The following is a 19,628-nucleotide window of genomic DNA, read 5'->3' as shown; positions in this document are numbered from 1 at the left end:
CGAGACACTGCGGGGGGACGGCCCTGCCATCGCTTCAAGGATACTATCAAGCGACACACCTCTTGCGAATCATAGATTGGCACGTACCGGACTCAGAGAAACAATGGGTCCACATGGAGCGGCTACAAACCGGGGGGCGTATCCCACCGATAGTGTGGATACTGAACCCGACAGGCGACAGTACACTGCGGAACCACCCATTCATAGGAGCGACGCTGAGGACATGGACAACCATACGATTCAAGCTGCAGCTCACCACGAATCCGGCACCATTGACGCCTGTGATACACAACCCGGACCTGGCGGGAGGCCTGTCACAGGGGGACATTGAGGGATTGGGGGAAAGGACGACACAATACCTTCGGGCCTGGCGTGCCAGTAAAGCACTGAAGCCGCTAGAGGACATGCTGGGACAGGGTAGGGCGACAGGGGTCCAGCGATTTAGGTACCACCAGATACGCCGGTATTATGCCACACTTCAGGGGAAACATCTGGTTCACCGAGACCTGACTCACTTTGAAAAGCTGTGTTCAGGGGGCATACACCCGACGCGTGGTGTTTCTACCCTGTACGCTATGCTTCTGGGCGCAGATGCGGGACCCCCGGCGCACTTCCACTCGAAGTGGGAACAAGCTACTGGGGTCCACCTAACGGAACAACAATGGGAGCAAATACACGTCCTGTCCCACCAAGGAATACTTAGTTCTAAAATGCAAGAACTTAATTACAAACTCCTGACGGGCTGGTACCGGACACCCGCACGACTGCATGCCATTGGACTTGCACCCGACAACAAGTGCTGGCGATGCGAAACTGCCGAGGGGACGACACTACACCTATGGTGGTCCTGCCCTCGGATAGCCCCCTTCTGGCAACAGATCCATGACAAAATGGTGGAAATCTTAGATGAAGACATCCCCATGGAGCCTCTCCCCATGCTCTTAAACCACACTCAGATGCCCCTGGGGCGATATAAGAAAACCCTTATCAGACATTTCCTCAACGCTGCTAAAAGCCTCATCCCAGCCAGGTGGAAATCGCCGGTGATCCCAACCGTTACACAGTGGATGGACAAGGTTGAAGAGCTCTATACCATGGAAACGCTTACTGCTGAACTCCGAGGATCACAAGAGCGCTGCACTCGACTGTGGTCACCGTGGATCACCTACAGCTCCGATCGGAGGAGGGGACGGCCGAGGGCGACCCGTTCGGAGCCAGACGGGGGGGCTGAGTAGCGAGGGCGGGGACTGGTCCGCTGCTGCGCTGGGCATCTTCTTCTTCTTCTTCTTCTTCTTCTTCTTCTTCTTCTTTCCCCTTCACAAACCGATAACACAACCCAAAAAGATGACCCTAAGGCGACGGACAGGAGAAGAAAGGGGATCCGGCTCATTCCTGACAGAGACGTAGACAACGGAGGGGAGGACGGCGCATCTTAGAAGGGAGCCCGGCAAAACGAAGAGGTTGCCGGGAATGAGGAACACCCTGCCCCGGGGGGACCCTAAAGCCCTCAGCCACACGGGACCATAGAGTAGCCTAGGATAGTGGGCAAGAAGGAGCCCGCATGGTCGGGGAAAGGCCACCACCCCCTCTAGAGGGAGGGGGATACCGGGTTCTGACGCGAGGAATATACACCACGCGCTCCCCCCAAACGATGCAGAGCCGCCCCGGGTGAAAGCTCAAAGGGAACACCCATAGAAACGGAGAGACCGCCACCCCTCGGATGGGGTGGGGGAGGGGGGCTGACCCCAACGCGGAAACTTAGACACCACAGCAAACCCCAACAACCGAAACATAGGCCCACGCAAACCGTAGAACAACTACCACTTACAAACACAAAAGGCACACTGCAAAGCCTTCGACAGGCCCATTATAAGAGCCAAACCGACCTGGGGTAGAACACTGACCAACACAGGTAGACCCAACATAAAGGATCAATACGAACGCTAGGCCTACGAAACGGAGCAAAGTAGACGGATCGAGACGGAGGGGGGGGGGGGACACGGCGGGCGGGGAGGGGAAACGAGAGATGAAACCCCAAATTTACTAAAGGCATAAAGGTTTACTGAAATCGTAAAAATTGTTACATCTTGTTAATCGCTACTGTCTGAACTGTACTGTTACTATACCATCCTAAAATAAAGAATGTCAAAAAAAAAAAAAAAAAAAAAGTTAGGTGGTATTATTTGTGAAAGCGGGTAAGAGAAGAGATTGGCTGGGTCAATGGACAATGGATTTACTGCATGAGTAGGGGGCAACATACCATGCCAGCCAGGGTAGGCTGCTTCTGGATACAATGGAAAAGATGGATATGGGAGACCTGCTGGAACAGTATTTGGCACATGGAGAGGTGGCATAATATTAGCACCCTGACTCTCTCCTATAATTACAGAGAATTCTCCTGGGAACTGAAGGCCATTGCTCAAATTTTGGAGCATATTCATGATCTCAGGCATGCCAACTTCCTCTCCTGTATCCTCAGAATTCTGATTCCACTGCTCAAAATTTGGGAAACCTGGAGGAGGGAGCCCTTGCTCGGCCATTTGTCTCTCCTCTCGTTCAACATCTGCTAATATGTCAGAGAAAATATCATCTGGGATATCCAAACCTTCTTTATGTTTCTTGGAAGATTTTTTGGGATAAGCTGTCCAGGAAGGATGGCTTGGAAGAAGCAAGATCAGAAGCAGAATAGGATGGTTGTCTTCCAAACCTGGACCTCCCAAAGGACGCAATCTTTGAGGGATGGGTTGGCCTGCAGGTAGAGGCACTAGGAACGCCTCCATGCCATGACTTCTGATGATTGCATATCTCAGCTTCCGATTAAGATAAGAATACAGCCGAGCATATGAAACTGCATCACTTGACGTTCTTTGATTCAGTCGGATCACACACATGTCCTTGGTGCACTCTCTGGCCAGATACGATCCACATATTCCCAAACAGACTCTTGCAAAATGCATCCTTCGGATGTTACCACTTTTGGTAAATCCTGGCAAAGATGACTGCTATAACCAGACTCTGGCGTGGCTGTAACTTTAAACTGCTTTATAGAGAACATGTGAAGGAATCCCTTCCACACACTTGAGTCTGCTGGATCTGTGAGTCTAGTATCTGGATCATACAATTTCTTGTTCTTCTTTTCAATGCATGAAGAATGTTGATTGCCATTAGTTATATGGTGTTTCCATATTTTCTCTGGTTTCTTGGTAATTACCCATTGGCTTAAGTCAGCATCACCTGGGGGGTTTATCAGCCCTTTGCATATAAGGCAGTCCTGATCTAAAAGGTGGCTCTTGTGTTGGGATGTTGTGTCCCTTTTCTCTGAGATGCAATCCTGCTGAGAATCCTGAGGCTGCCACACAGAATCAGACAGATCCTCTAGGGTCAAGTTCTGATCGGGCACGGTATCAATTTCAATTAACCCCTTGTGTGTCAGCTTTGTCATCTGAATCTGGTATGGCTGTCTTTCCTCTTTCTCGATTAGTTCCAGTGCATGTTTTCTCTTTTGAATTCTCCAGTTGGCCAGCTCCTGTGCAGCCATTTACGTTGCACTCATTAGAACCAAACACTGTGGGGTGATTTCACCAAGGACCACACGACGGAACAGGATCTGATTTTTAGGGTCCTTCAAATTGAAAAGGAGGATCCGGTATTTATTCTTATATCTGCTGTCAGTACACAGGAAAAGTTTAAATATTTCTTGTTCTACGTTCTCTGCAACTCCACGCACTGACTCATCCAATACGTGAAGATCTGGGGTTTCTCTGACTCTCCTCAGTAGTGTATCAAACAGAGTCTGCACTGTGGTAACACGGACATCTTCAGGACATAACTCAACTATTTGCAGATAGGCAGTCTGCAGCTTCTCTTTTTTACCTGTTCTCTTCTTTCTCTTATGCGTATTCTTGTCTATATGCAGGTGGTCTCTTGCCTTTCTTTTAACCAATTCGTTCCTTCCATATGGTTTCAAAAGATCTCTGGCATCATTACTTTCAACGCAAATAACGTCATCATAGTTAGTCTCCTCATTATTCACCGGGAAGAGAGTGTTTGCACTGACTACCCACAGCATGCTCTTGCCATTGCCTACTCCACCTTCAACGACAGGGTGCAAGTCCCAAGGAGAAGGATCATTCACTTTATTATCTGTCTTTATTTCACAAGTAGTGCCTGGAACATCCTCATGGGTCACTAGATGTAAATCTGGACTAATGTCAACCCCAGGGTCTGGAAAATCATCAATTTGAAATTTTTCGAATAATCCCAGTGGGCTGCCACATTCTTCCTCCTCTGATGGTATTAAAGTTTGCAGAGATTCACTATGGGGTGGTGTCAAGCATTTTGGAGAACAATTAAGCATCTCCATCCCAATACGTTTCAGATGTCCTATCAGCTCTTCCACCCTATGCGATACTATGGGCAGGCTACCCGCGACGTCATTACTCACGGCCCTATTTCACGTGGACACTCTGTGTCAGTGTGTATCATGGTCTCTGTGGACAGGGAACAGTCTCTATTCTGCTCTGTGTCAGTGTGTATCAGGGGTTTTGAGGACAGGTGTCAATCCATATCTGCCAAGTGACCCTATGTAGGGGGAACAGTCCCTATTCTGCTCTGTGTCAGTGTGTATCAGGGGTTTTGAGGACAGGTGTCAATCCATATCTGCCAAGTGACCCTGTGTGGGGGGAACAGTCCCTATTCTGCTCTGTGTCAGTGTGTATCAGGGGTTTTGAGGACAGGTGTCAATCCATATCTGCCAAGGGACCCTATGTAGGGGGAACAGTCCCTATCCTGCTCTGTGTCAGTGTGTATCATGGTCTCTGTGGACAGGGAACAGTCTCTATTCTGATCTGTGTCAGTGTATATCAGGGGTTTTGAGGACAGGTGTCAATCCATATCTGCCAAGTGACCCTATGTAGGGGGAACAGTCCCTATTCTGCTCTGTGTCCGTGTGTATCAGGGGTTTTGAGGACAGGTGTCAATCCATATCTGCCAAGTGACCCTATGTAGGAGGAACAGTCCCTATTCTGCTCTGTGTCAGTGTGTATCAGGGGCTTTGAGGACAGGTGTCAATCCATACCTGCCAAGTGACCCTATGTAGGGGGGACAGTCTCTATTCTGCTCTGTGTCAGTGTGTATCATGGTCTCTGTGGACGGGGAACAGTCTCTATTCTGCTCTGTGTCAGTGTGTATCATGGTCTCTGTGGACGGTGAACAGTCTCTATTCTGCTCTGTGTCAGTGTGTATCATGGTCTCTGTGGACAGGGAACAGTCTCTATTCTGCTCTGTGTCAGTGTGTATCAGGGGTTTTGAGGACAGGTGTCAATCCATATCTGCCAAGTGACCCTATGTAGGGGGAACAGTCCCTATTCTGCTCTGTGTCAGTGTGTATCATGGTCTCTGTGGACAGGGAACAGTCTCTATTCTGCTCTGTGTCAGTGTGTATCAGGGGTTTTGAGGACAGGTGTCAATCCATATCTGCCAAGTGACCCTATGTAGGGGGAACAGTCCCTATTCTGCTCTGTGTCAGTGTGTATCAGGGGTTTTGAGGACCGGTGTCAATCCATATCTGCCAAGTGACCCTATGTAGGAGGAACAGTCCCTATTCTGCTCTGTGTAAGTGTGTATCAGGGGTTTTGAGGACAGGTGTCAATCCATATCTGCCAAGTGACCCTATGTAGGGGGAACAGTCCCTATTCTGCTCTGTGTAAGTGTGTATCATGGTCTCTGTGGACGGTGAACAGTCTCTATTCTGCTCTGTGTCAGTGTGTATCATGGTCTCTGTGGACAGGGAACAGTCTCTATTCTGCTCTGTGTCAGTGTGTATCAGGGGTTTTGAGGACAGGTGTCAATCCATATCTGCCAAGTGAACCTATGTAGGGGGAACAGTCTCTATTCTGCTATGTGTCAGTGTGTATCAGGGATTTGACTATCTTTATTCAGATTGAAAAATTACAATTCCAGGAAAAATTTAACAAACATTTACAAGAACATGTTATGCACATCATAGAAACAACGTAAACCTCTTTAAAGCCACAAACTTAAGACAAAAAATACGTACACACAATGTGTAAGGGTTTGAAAGAATATCCTGAATCCTTACATGTTTACTTTATCGTTTGTTTGATTTTTGTGAACCATATATAAACTACAAGCAGCGTGAAAACTATAAAAACTCAAGTGGCCATGCTGATCAAATTAAATAGTATGCTTTACACAGAGTATAAGGGTGATGTCACAGCACAACGGGAATGTAACAGGGGAAGAGGTGAAAGTCATCCTCCCCCTCCCACGACCCCGCCATATCTGCCAAGTGACCCTATGTAGGGGTAACAGTCTCTATTCTGCTCTGTGTCAGTGTGTATCATGGTCTCTGAGGACGGGGAACAGTCTCTATTCTGCTCTGTGTCAGTGTGTATCAGGGCAGGGCTTTGAGGACAGGTGTCAATGTTAGGTGATTTCTGCCCTTTATGGATTAAAAGCAGACTCTGCATCAACTGTGCAATTTTCCATGGGAGTTTTGCCATGGATCCCCCTCCGGCATGCCACAGTCCAGGTGTTAGTCCCCTTGAAACAACTTTTCCATCACTTTTGTGGCCAGAAAGAGTCCAAGTTGGTTTTAAAATTCGCCTGCCCATTGAAGTCAATGGCGGTTCGTGCGGTTCGCCGGTTCGCGAACATTTGCGGAAGTTCGCGTTCGCCGTTCGTGAACCGAAAATTTCGGGTTCGCGACAACACTATTTATTATTGTCAACTATTCAAATAAGAAGATACTCCACCTTATACTGTATGTATTTTTAAGTTTGTTGTGAGGGTAAAGGGATACTCACTAATGTGTTTGACTATTTATTACTTTTTGTGTGTCTCACTGGGATACTGTTATCATTTATTGCAAGCCAATGCTTTGTTTTAAGTAATAATGAAAAAAAGCTGGTATTTACATAAATACAGTATGAAGTCTGGGATACTTTGCAATACATGTTGTGGAAAAAGGTGAGATAAAGTTCCTCAAGGTGAGATAAAGGTCCTCCAGGTAGTCATAATATATGTAATTCCACTTAAACCTTTTTGAAGGTAGTCAATATGTCAACTTTCCAGACAACCAAATTAATCCCGGGAACAGAGAGCGGACACAAGCCAAAAGAGCTCCAAATTGTAGAACTGTAATATTTAAATGGATTAACTTGCCAATGGTTTAAATAAACTTGCCGATTACTGCAAATGCCTTATGTGCAAATTATTGCCACGGCTTAAATGGTAACTACTTCAGCATACTTCACTTTGGAAACGTTTACGTATTTCACCCAACTTGGACTTTTTCAAGACAAACGTCACTGCCTTCCATATATAAGTGTAATTGGACCTACATATATTATGATTTACCTGGAGGACAATCAAAGAACTCTATCAGACCTTAGTTCACCGTTACTATTCTTGCCGATTTAATTAAATGCCAAGGACTGAGAGTCTTCTTAGTTCTCCATTCTATTTAAAGCTGGTTACAATTGTGCAAGCTTAAAACATTGTATTTGTGTAACATTTTGTTTACTACATTCAGGAAGCTCCATTAAAGGAACACTATAGTCACCTAAATTACTTTAGCTAAATAAAGCAGTTTTAGAGTATAGACCATTCCCCTGCAATTTCACTGTTCAATTCACTGTCATTTAGGAGTTAAATCACTTTGTTTCTGTTTATGCAGCCCTAGCCACACCTCCCCTGGCTATGATTGACAGAGCCTGCATGAAAAAAAAACTGGTTTCACTTTCAAACAGATGTAATTTACCTTAAATAATTGTATCTCAATCTCTAAATTGAACTTTAATCACATACAGGAGGCTCTTGCATGGTCTAGCAAGCTATTAACATAGCAGGGGATAAGAAAATCTTAATTAAACAGAACTTGCAATAAAGAAAGCCTAAATAGGGCTCTCTTTACAGGAAGTGTTTATGGAAGGCTGTGCAAGTCACATGCAGGGAGGTGTGACTAGGGTTCATAAACAAAGGGATTTAACTCCTAAATTGCAGAGGATTGAGCAGTGAGGCTGCAGGAGCATGTTCTATACACCAAAACTGCTTCATTAAGCTAAAGTTGTTCAGGTGACTATAGTGTCCTTTTAAGGTTTACTAGAGTGCACAGGAGGATGATTATAATTGCCTATTTTTCAAGTTTTTTTTTAAATGTTTTATTGTTGACAATAAATATATAATACATTTTTATATTTAATCTGAGTTCATTAATCTGCCAGTACAGAGTATGAATCCATATATGTTCAATGATACAATGGGCAGATCATGTAATAAATATGTATGCATGTTTCTATTTATATTCTCTTCAGTACCAGTACCCCCCCAAAAATGTAAAATAAAATCTGCCTCCCTTTTAAACCCATATTTTAAGAGTATCTGTCACTTCTCTGGAATGTATACCATTGAATAAGATATTGAAAATCACCTACAACTTGTGTTAACCTTTTTTTCCCACAAGATATTCTATTTTCTCCTATATTTATAGCAACATCTACAGTAGTTCAGACAGGGCAATGCCGGGACGGACATTGTATATGAATGAGAAACAGAAACCTTGTTTAATTCCTCCTCTTCTTTGCCTGCCAAATGCAAAGGACAGAGCTTATAATAATGATTGACAGAGCTAAAACTGAGGTTTCCTTTTTCCAGAATAAAGAGATGTGGATTTCTTAAATGTGTTTTTTATTTTCCACACAAGCTCATTTTAAAAATCCTGGGAAATGGCAATTCACCTTTAAAACACTAGTTTCATAAAGTTGTTTCGTACTTGCGCAGAGTTCAAAAAATGTTTGCATAAGCACTTAAAATAATAAATGTACCCAACAGATATACATTTCTGGGCATATCGTCTTATGCTCATTCCAGTCCATGTTCCAGTTGTGTGAAGATCTAAGCACACTCTATGCACTGGTGAAGGAACAGCTACAGTTCTGCCTAGTCAAAACTATACCCCCTGATAAAACATTTATTACATCAAGTTTAGTTGTGTGCATAATCATTTGTCTTGCTTTATCAAAGAAAGAAATCCTATATCCTCCTGAGACCAAGTCCATTAACTTGTGTCCTCTGTACTGGACATTTCGTTCACATACATCTCCTTTTATTCTTTTGAGCATCTCTATCAATCCCTGCTGTAAAGAGGACATCCTGGGCTTTCCAGTGATATGTCACGTGATAGACTGGGATGCTGGGAACTTGCTCTTCATTTTCATTAAAAAGGGATGGCATATTGGAAGACAATTTTTTCCTCAGTTGCCAGGAGGTTAAATCAGAATAACACATTATTATATTTTAATATAATAATAACAAAGTATTTAACCAGGAAAGGTACATTCAGATTGCTCTAAACATAGTACATCCAGGGGATGCCCACGGCTTAAATGGTAACTTCTACGGTTCTTACATGAACAAAAGTGCCTTCAGCATACTTAACTTTGGAAATGTCTATGTATTTCACCCAACTTGGACTTTTTCAAGACAAATGTCACTGCCTCCCATATACACGTGTAATTGGATCTACATATATTATGATTTACCTGGAGGACAATCGAGGAACTTTATCTGACTTTAGTTCACCATTACTATTCTTGCTTATTTGATTAAATGCCAAGGACTAAGAGTCTTCGGACTGAGAGTCTTCTTAGTTCTCCATTCTATTTAAAGCTGGTTACAATTGATCAAGCTTATAACATTATATTTGTGTAACATTTTGTTTGTCCAATTTAATGGTACTCATTCTATCTACCTTGGAAGGATGAAGGGCTGAGTCAAACCTGCTGGGTCAACCCTGCTGCCAAGGGTTAAACAGATTCTACTGATGATGCATTAGCCCACTGAGCTATCCCACCGGCTTCAACATATATATCATAAGTGATATAGAAGGAGCCCAATATATAGTCAAAGTTCAGAACATGTGCCCTCAACGATATTAATGAGATCATTATTTATGAGTTCACTTTGATGACAAGCATTGTCAAAACATCCACTTTCTGACAGCAATATGTGTTTAATATATATACGTTTTGATCTTTGGAATCACCTAAATGTCCATTGTCCATTGTCCATTGGATAAATCTTGAATAGCCAATGTTGCCTCCATGGACGATGCCCTGGCAACAGCAAGACCGATGTTACTGATATAATTATTATTTCTTTATTACAGATTTATTACTGGATTAACCAGATGTCAGAGCGAAACAGAGATTTGGTAACACAGCATTTTCTGGGTACAACATATGAAGCGAGACCCATGCAATATCTCAAGGTAAAAAGATGGTTTCTATGTTTCACAAATGGATTCACTGATCCTTTTCAAAATAAAATGTAAAGCATTGATTTTCATGGAAACTGTGCCAAGTTACTGTATAATATGCTTTACAGATCAGCCAGCCTTCTAATCAAGACAAAAAAATTGTCTGGATGGACTGCGGGATACATGCCAGAGAATGGATAGCCCCTGCATTCTGCCAATGGTTTGTCAAAGAGGTCAGCGATCCAATCTACAAAGTGTGTATGTTAAACCACTAGCTCCAAATGGATGCTGCATATAGTAATTTGCCCCACTGATAATCGCTTAAAGGGACACTATAGTCACCTGAACAACTTCAGCTTAATGAGGTTGTTCAGGTGAGAACTATAGCTCCCTGCAGCCTTTCTCATGTAAACACTGTATTTTCTGAGAAAATACAGTGTTTACATTGAAAGCTAGGAACACCTCCAGTAGCAGTCACTCAGAGTGAACCAGAGGGACTTCGGAGTTGATGGAAGCATAATATGCCTCCATCCACTCAGATCTGCTGTCAGCAGAGCACAGGGCAGCACTGTGCACAGCATCCTGTGATTCAGTATCTCCTCCCTTTGCATGCAGACACTGATACAGACAGATGGTGGTGTTAACACTTTAGGGTCAGGAATACATGTTTGTGTTCCTGACCCTACAGTGATCCTTTAACTCAAATGCCCTCCACATTTTCACAAACATACTTGGGAAGGAAATATGAAGAGCATAAATACCAGTTTGTGCACGCGCATAAATTAATTTAAAGTGAATCACTTGATACAAAAATGTAAAAAAGTTTGGCCATACGGCAGTCTGACTCATCTGAAAAAAAGTCTGGAAAATCAATCAGATGAAGAAATAGGGTACAAAATTGGCCATAATATAAATATTATGTATATAGTTGTAGTGTACTGATCGGTGCATTTTCCCACCATTTTTTTCTCAGTTCAAGTTAGAAAAAGTAACCAATAGAATGAAAATGAGAACTCAGTAAAAAAAAAATATAAAAAAAAATCTATGTTTACATATTTATTAAATATATAGTATACATAGATTTTTTTTTTTTTTTTTTTACTTCTCCTCTTTTTTTCCCCTGCTATTGGTCACTTCTAACTTGATATGTGAACAAGATCAACATTTAGTGGCTGCCCACTAACCATCAATTATCTATTTTGTTGGTGTCACGGGCCAAATTCCTAAGCACGCATCAAAACAAACCTGCTCAGCCATTGCAAGATATGTTTTGTGATTTACCTACATTCTGGCTCAGACTTCAGGAATATGTACAATCACCCGATTGACCCAAATTTGGGTGAATTACAGTTTGTAATGGAAGGAATCTTTGAGTTTAATGCCTGTTTGAAGCATACATTTTCATTTAGGAGCAGCTAGGATTGTATATTCCATATAACAATTTATATGACAGTGTCAGGTTGTTTAAGACACAATGGCATTTCTGGACCAAAATGATCCTCTGTTGGGCCAATAATCACAAGGTAACCGCAGAGTGAATGTTTAGTCAATTAATTTCAAATGTAATGTCAACTTTTATGGTACTGCTGAGTTTATCAGATTAAACCATTTCAGTCAGTGATTTATAGGCCAACTTAAAGTGTGTCGTGTAAGTTGTGCATCAGTTGTCAATGTTTCAACTTTTTTATAGAATATGCAATGTGTAGACTGATGGATTTATGTAAAAGTGAAACACTGCAGGTTGGAATGAAAAGCTCAGACTTGTGGGACAAACCTATTTTATTAATTTTGTAACTAAAGAAAATCAATAAAATAAAACCTATAATAAAATTGGTGGATACCCACACAGTCCCTTTAAATGCTAATATTTGCATGACCAGCCTGTTATGAACTCCTAATTTTTATATTTTGTACGATTTAAATTTCTATGTGAATGTAATTTTTTATTTTACACGTTAGCGGTTGGTGTAAATTTTAGTATAAGCATTCACATTACAATTAGTATTTATATTCTCCTGCATTAGATTGTACAGAACCACGAAAATGATCCCAAAATTAGAAAAATTCTTCAGAACATTGACCTGTATGTCTTACCTGTTTTCAACATTGATGGTTATATCTACAGCTGGACACACGTAAGTCAGATGATATATTGACCTCAGGAAAAGTATTTAGTTTTGCTTTCTTTGCAGAAGATATGTCATAGTCTGCTTTTTAGGCCTTTGGGAAATACAAAGAAACGTGTTTCTGGAAAAAATAAAATAGTTTGGTGATAACATTTAATAATGCGACCATGTTAGTTTAAATTTTTCTTGAGATATTCTCAATAGGAATAGTTGCCTAAAGACGACTTTACTTCAAACCACAAAGCATACAGTACATTTTTATTAAATTGGTGTTGTTTTCTGCTATTTTTTAAACGGTGCCAGCCTTGAATGATTTACAGACACTCACAGGGTTATTCATCAGGAATTCAAATTGAAGTTGGCATCTCACTTTGGGTATAATCACCTAAAATTGGAATCCCAACAATTCACACCTTAGTAAATAAGCTAGTAAAATTATGCAACCAATTAGAAATATGTTAGGACCATTCTTATAGGCATATTAAAAAATAATAACGTGGCTGAAACTGGGAGTCTTCAGAATATGAACTAATATGAACTAATTAAAAGCTCATTATAAAGAGCAAAACACCAATTATGGTAACTAACTTTTTCACGTTATGGTCCTCACAAATGGTTACTTTTCATAATTAAAACATATGATAATTCTATGCAGATATGCAGCTTGATTCAGTAGAAGTTTATAGAAATTGTAAAAACATATATATATATATATATATTATTTATTTTTTTCTTACTAAACTGTGCAATAGTTGTTATGAATTACATGCTTAAACATCAGAAACAGTTACTGACTTGTAAATCCATCTCAAGTGATCCAGCATAGGTTGTGTGACGGTAGTCACCATCACTGGATATGGAAGACAGACACTATATGTAGATTCCCAAATTCCTCGGTGACTGGGTCTGAAGTGCTCCAGGATACAAGGAAGCAGACTTGGTGGAGGTACTCGGTCGGCGTACTGGAGCTCCGTCACAGGTTGCTTGACCATTTAAAATGTTTCCATTTTTAAAATGTTTTATTATTCATTACCTCTATGTATTGGTATTACAAAACCACTAGTTGTATTTATTTTTATTTTACAAGGGTAAATCACAGAGGCCGTCTTTTTGTTATGGCGCACAACAAAGTTTGGTTATGCAGACTTTTGCATGGGACAAATCACTGGCAGATAGTGACTCACATTACAAAATTACACTACCAGTGGTTGGAAAATGCGTAGCTGAAAGAAAGCAGTGAGGCACTAATCATAGCAGCATAGAAACAGGCACCATGCACCAGATCAATGGAAACGGAGACCTTCCACACCAGACAGGACCCAAGGTGCAGACTGTGCAAAGGGGCCTCTGAAATAATCCAGCAGATAGCATATGTAATTAAAAAGTATTTTTTTATTTTATTTGTAATATTCTTTATTCACTTCTTTTCAGAAATTGTTTCCACTTTTTGACAAAAATTGTTACAACACATAAAAAACATACACAGCCATAGATACAAGAGCATACCTGTTAATCCACAAAATAAAGAAACAAGCAGATCTCCGGCCCTAAAAACATATAAGATAGATTTGATTGGCTGCCAGCCGGGTGCGAAGATTATCACAGCTTAATTTGTTAATTCATTGGGAGGGACTACAAGATTGTTTGTGCTAATTCAAGGATGTTATTCGATATAATATTTGTTTTACCTGCAAAACCATTGTTACGTCACCCAGGGCATAAAAGGGGTTAAAAGCCGTTTAGAAGATCTTCCCCTTCCAGAGATACAGGCACAGCTACTGCAGAACACCAAACTCCCAAACTGGATACAATGGAATGCTCCAAACTCCCGAACTGCATATAAAATAGCACTCCAAACTCCCGAACCGGAACCTCACGAATAACTGCTAGCAGACGAACAGGAAAAGCACCCAAGCGGTTTACACTCCTGGCAATCAGTCTCTAACAGCATACAGTAAATCCCCCCAAAGACGAGACAGAGCTCCGTGTTGAGGGTCAAGCAGTGGTCTGGTTTAATGTGGGCTACCTGCCCAGTATTTATGCAGGTCTCCCACCTGGTGGACACTCACCTAGGGGACCAGATGGAAGACTGTAACACAGACAGACCTGTATCACATTCAGACACACAGAAGTAAAACATCCCCACAATGCATCCTAATTTCCATCCCTCTATCCTGGAGATAATTGGGAAGTAATCAAATTATCTCCCAGGACAGAGGCAACACTCCATTATACACGTGGGGACACAAAGACAGTAAAATACTTTAAAATATACAAAGTTACATTTAATACATAAAATACAGACATGTCACATATCCCCAGATAGCTGGGATCTGAGCGCACATAACTACCGAATAGCGCTCAGATCCTATTCACACAGTTCAATTGCCATGGAGTCAAAGTCTTTAATTACATGAACAGGCTCCATGGCTGTGCTATCTGGGTTAAAGCATTCACATAAAACAAAGTCCCGAATGATCAGGTGTTCGGTTAAATAGCCACGAATAGAAGCAGGGAATGCTGGAGGCTCAGCGGTGCCTGCACGTAAAAGTGTCCGCTTTTAGTGCACTGATTCCGGGCTGAGCACCGCTGGCCGTCTGGGGAGCTCCATAACACCGCCACCTAGCGGCCGCTAAGTGTAACCGCCGCCACCCAGTAACAACCAAAGAAAAACATGTTACTTGCGCTCTATCCTTTATCCCTATGTATTTTTAAAACAAATGGAGGTCTTTTAGTTACCTCCAATGGCCATGAGAGGATTGAGCCCACCTGCCACATCAAGGCAGACCCCCCTAGGTGGGTCCTAACTCTAACCATTCACCTTGCTTCCTTGAGCCTCTGGCAAAAATCTCTAATGAGACAGAAAGGGGTATTTTTTATATACACCCCTATACATTATTAACCCTTAATAGGTTAACAGCAGCTACTGGGTGGTCAATTGACTGCACACGCCAGCTTCTTGGCGGCCAATTAACAGCGCCTGCCGGCTCCCTACGGCTCTGGGGAGGCTAATAGAAGGCTGTTTGTGCGGTAGACTAAATCTACCGAACGGCTGTGCAGAAAGGCATGAATAAACCTTTTTTTTTTTTTTTTTAATTCTTTATTTTATTTGTGCATAGGTTGTACAAACAGGATGGCAATGCCACAACAGCTATTGCTAGCCTCATAAACATCGGTATTACATTACATATATATGGCATGTAAGGTCATAGCACATTTTTATGGTAAAGGAAAGTTGCTGACATCTTAGTAACTGCAGATTATGTGGAACAGAACAGGATACGCAACGCACTGGTCAGGCAGTTAATTATACATTTACAGTGTACAGGGCATTTTAACATTCTGCACATTTTTGTTAAGCATGGTAAATTACGGGCTAAGCAAAGCATTTCTAGGTTACACGTTCGACAGGATGATTCAACTAGGCGGGTCAGAGTCCTCGGCCTGTTGATAAAGTTGTAAAGGTAAGAAAACATATGTAGTAAGATAGGCTAGCCTAGTGTGTCTGGTGTACTGGTTTGCGTGAGGTATGTTGAGCCTGAGACATTATACAGGTGTTGGGTCCAACGTGAGTAGGTGCTAATAGTGGTGATCAAGATTATAAAATAAAATATAAGGCTAAGAATTAAGCAGGCTACAATGCTTAATAAGTACCAGGAGCCCAAGACCCCCAAAGCCCCTCAAGCACACAAACATCTTACATGTATCAGTTGCCAGAATAGTGAGGAAATTAGTGCAAGAACGAGATTAACAAATTTAGAGTGAACACAAGGAATATGATCCAGCATGAGCGATGCACATGATAGGATGGTGTCTTAGGAAAGTCTCATAAGAAAAGTTGCTTACATCTTAGTATCTGCATATTATGTGTAACAGATCAGAATACGCAAAGCACTGATCAGGCAGTCAATTGTACACTTACAAGTTACAAGGCATTGTAGTATTCTGCACATTTTTTGTTAAGCAAGGTAGATTACAAGTTAAGCAAAGCATGTCTAGGTCACACATTTGACAGGATGATGCGACTAAGCGGATCAGAATCCTAGGCACGTTGATAGAGTTATGAAGGTGTGAAAACATATTTAGTAAGATAGGCTTGTCTAGTGTGTACTGGTTTGCGTGAGGTATGCTGATTTTTGGTATTACAACGCCTGCTTAGCGGGTAGCATCTAGAGCGTTACTATACAAGCTTGGTAACGAGTATGCTTGTTGTCGATTATAAAATAAATATGTGAGTGGCAGGCAACAGGCCTCATGGGGACATGGCCTCATGTGGTGAACACAAAATGGTACAATAAGGAGGTTGTTATCGTGAGAAAACTAAATAAAGTATTGAAGGGAGAAGCATAGGAAAAAAAAAAACATATGCAGACAGTGAGGGATACTCAAGTGTCAAGTCCAGCTCGGTTGTGGAGGCTGTTGTAGGGTCTGGGTAGCGTCCCGAGCGGCAGAGGCTCTATTTAGGTGCCTCTGTACCTGACAGGAGTATGGATGCTCTGTCAGCCTATACCCCGCTTGGGAGAGGACTCCGTGAGATCTTGAGAGTCCTGCTGGGATCGAGCAAGGTGGGGCAGTGTGGATGCCATTGGTGTTCTCAGCCGCCTGTCGCCATGAATATCTGTGCTGGTGTTGACGGTGGGTGGTCTCTTTGTTTGGGTCACTGTGGCTCTCTTTGGCTGTGGCTGTGTTCGGTGCTGTGAGGCCGGTCCGCTGGCTGGAGGTTGCGTCGTGGTTCTCAGCCATGTGCCGGGTCTAGTGGGGGCCCTTGGGCCCATTCGAGCTGGCCTTGCCATGTGGCTCGGTCGTGGGTGTTTGCGTGCGTGCTGGAGAAGCCTCCGTCTGCGGCACCATCTTTGGGATGTCGTCGGGTGCTTGTCAGCGCGGCCGTGGCAGGGGCCCTTTAGGTTGCTGTCAGGTGAGGTTGCTAGATTGTGTGTTGTCGCCTGTTGCTCCCGGATTGCTATCTTCCTCCAAAACCTGGCGAACAGCTCATCTATTTTGGCTTCGAGGTCAATTTTCTTTGTGCTTCGATCACACGTGGCATCGGCCATCTTGCCTGGCTGCGCCGTGTCTTGCTGCTCGCTGGGTTCCACCCCTGGAGTCCGGGCAGAGAGGTTGCCCCTCAGGGCTGGACCGGGATGACCCCCGCCGGTCCAGGGGGGGGAGCAGGGCATTGGTGGGTCTGTGTCTCTACCGCTTGGGCGAGGAGAGCGGCCGTCTCTCCCCGGTCCCGCCATCAGTAGGCCGCAGCTCTCCACCTTGGGTTCCCGGTCACCAATTCGTTTATAACAGATATCGGGCTGATCCCCGGGTCACCCCTGTTGTAGGGAGTGTACCCCGGTTTGCTTGGTTTCTCGATTTTAGCAGGTATCTGTGTGGTATCGATAAGCAAGGCAGGAGTCCAGTTTGCACACGTCTGCTCAGTTCGCTGGCTTGGCCCCGCCCCCCTGAATAAACCTTTTTGCACAGTACAATTAACTGTTTAACTACCGGTCCATAATCCAAAGGCAGCAGGCGGGCAACCAGGCTCCTCCAATGCAATGTGGTGAGATTGGTCTCGTCACAACCATTTTCTGCCATTTTCCATCTTAAGCTGCCGTAAAAATTGATTAGAGAAGGCTGATTTTAAAAAGCCATGATTCTACTTCTAGCCTCTTGCAAATAAGATTTTAAATGCTGCACATGTATTAATTATTAGATAGGCTTCTTGAGCATTCAGACAAGTTCAAATTTAGTAAGGCAATTTCTGGAGAAGTTTTGATACTTATTCTTAATGCTTTCTTAATATACCCAAAAGCCCATAACCAAACAGATCATACTTTTCCACATTCCCCAAAAATATGCATGTATGAGCCTATTTCTTCCTCACACCTCCAGCATACAAAAGTTCTGTTTGAAAACATTCTGGCTACCCTTGTTGGAACATAATACCATCTATTAATGCACTTGAAGTGCATTTCTATCAGTGATAGATCAATTATATTTTTAGTAAAATTAGAATATGCTAAATTCAATTACTTCTCATCGATACTCCGAGACAATTCTCTTTTACATATGGTGATATTCCTGTTTTTCTGTTTTTTTTTTAATTATTTAATAGTTTGATAAATTGTACACATTTTGCAAACTTTTTTTTATTATTTCTTTCTTTTTTATTATTTCTTTCTGCATAAATATGTTCTCCAACAGCATTGCCACCTCATTATTTTCTGTCAAAACGTGTTCCTTCACGAAGTTTTTAACTCTGATATGATTAAACACTTCCTGTGGGGGCAGAGAATAATTATGTTGTAGGTCTTCAAATTTCTCTTTGGTACTATTCTCTACAATTTGATACACCCATTCTATACCTACTTTTCTTCATTTTTTTTAAAGTTACATTTTCCACATTGTTTTCTATTTCTTAATCATTAAGACATTTCGGGACTTTGTTAATTAGGTTAGCTCTTTTTTTTTTTTTTTTTTTTTTTTTTAAACTGTGCCATAGTGGTAATAAATGATTATGAATCATACAACTATGTTTACCTATCTGTATATTTTTCTTTTTTTACAAGGTTTCATAATAGTGTGGATAGATCCTTACACTTTACATTTTTTATGCCAGATGGACAGCCGACGGCCTATATGGGGAGATATTCTTTGTGTGGGCTGAATGGGGACGATTTCTTTGGATCCGTATGTGGCGAGAGCAGACTACTATCATAATCAGGGTAGATCAGATTCACACAATGACACTATCCAAACCAATTTGAAAGAAAGTCTTTTTTTCTGTTTATCAACACCCCCAAACAAGATTGAAACAACAAAGACATACAAAGAACCATTACCAAAATCAATCACACACTCAACAAAATAGAACAGAAAAAAGGCATTATCAATCCCCACACAGAAATTATAGTTAACCACACTATTTTTCTAAAAAATTATATATCACCACAAAATTACTCAAAGGAAAACCAACACTATGACCATCCACACAAGGAAGAAACACATATGACATTACTCCAAGACCACGAAGATAAATATACTCTTACAAAGATTACGAACAAACTCATCACATCAAATCACCCATAAATTTTAACCACCAAAATAGATATAAATTATTATCTATAGATTCTGAATTTGAAAATGAGGATAATTTTTTTAAAGATCAGACCAGACCACACAACAACCCACTTGCTCAAACCCCATACCCAACAAGAGCAAAAAGAGGAGTCTAAGTT

General features: G+C 42.0%; 1 protein-coding gene across 1 annotated transcript in view; it reads left to right on the top strand.

Annotated features, from left to right (window-relative positions):
* The window catches only part of LOC134571622 (carboxypeptidase O-like), a 178,305-nt gene that overhangs the window by 140,338 nt on the left and 18,339 nt on the right, over positions 1-19,628 (top strand). The window contains exons 6-8 of the mRNA XM_063430089.1: positions 10,190-10,291; positions 10,408-10,512; positions 12,304-12,414. Of these exons, the coding sequence (XP_063286159.1) occupies positions 10,190-10,291; positions 10,408-10,512; positions 12,304-12,414 (318 nt within the window). The remainder of the gene's footprint in view (positions 1-10,189; positions 10,292-10,407; positions 10,513-12,303; positions 12,415-19,628) is intronic.

Source organism: Pelobates fuscus, chromosome 8, assembly GCF_036172605.1.
Source record: "Pelobates fuscus isolate aPelFus1 chromosome 8, aPelFus1.pri, whole genome shotgun sequence".
NCBI classification, from domain to species: Eukaryota; Metazoa; Chordata; class Amphibia; order Anura; family Pelobatidae; genus Pelobates; species Pelobates fuscus.
The sequence above is the reverse complement of the archived record's forward strand: the minus strand, read 5'-3'. Positions and strand labels throughout refer to the sequence as shown.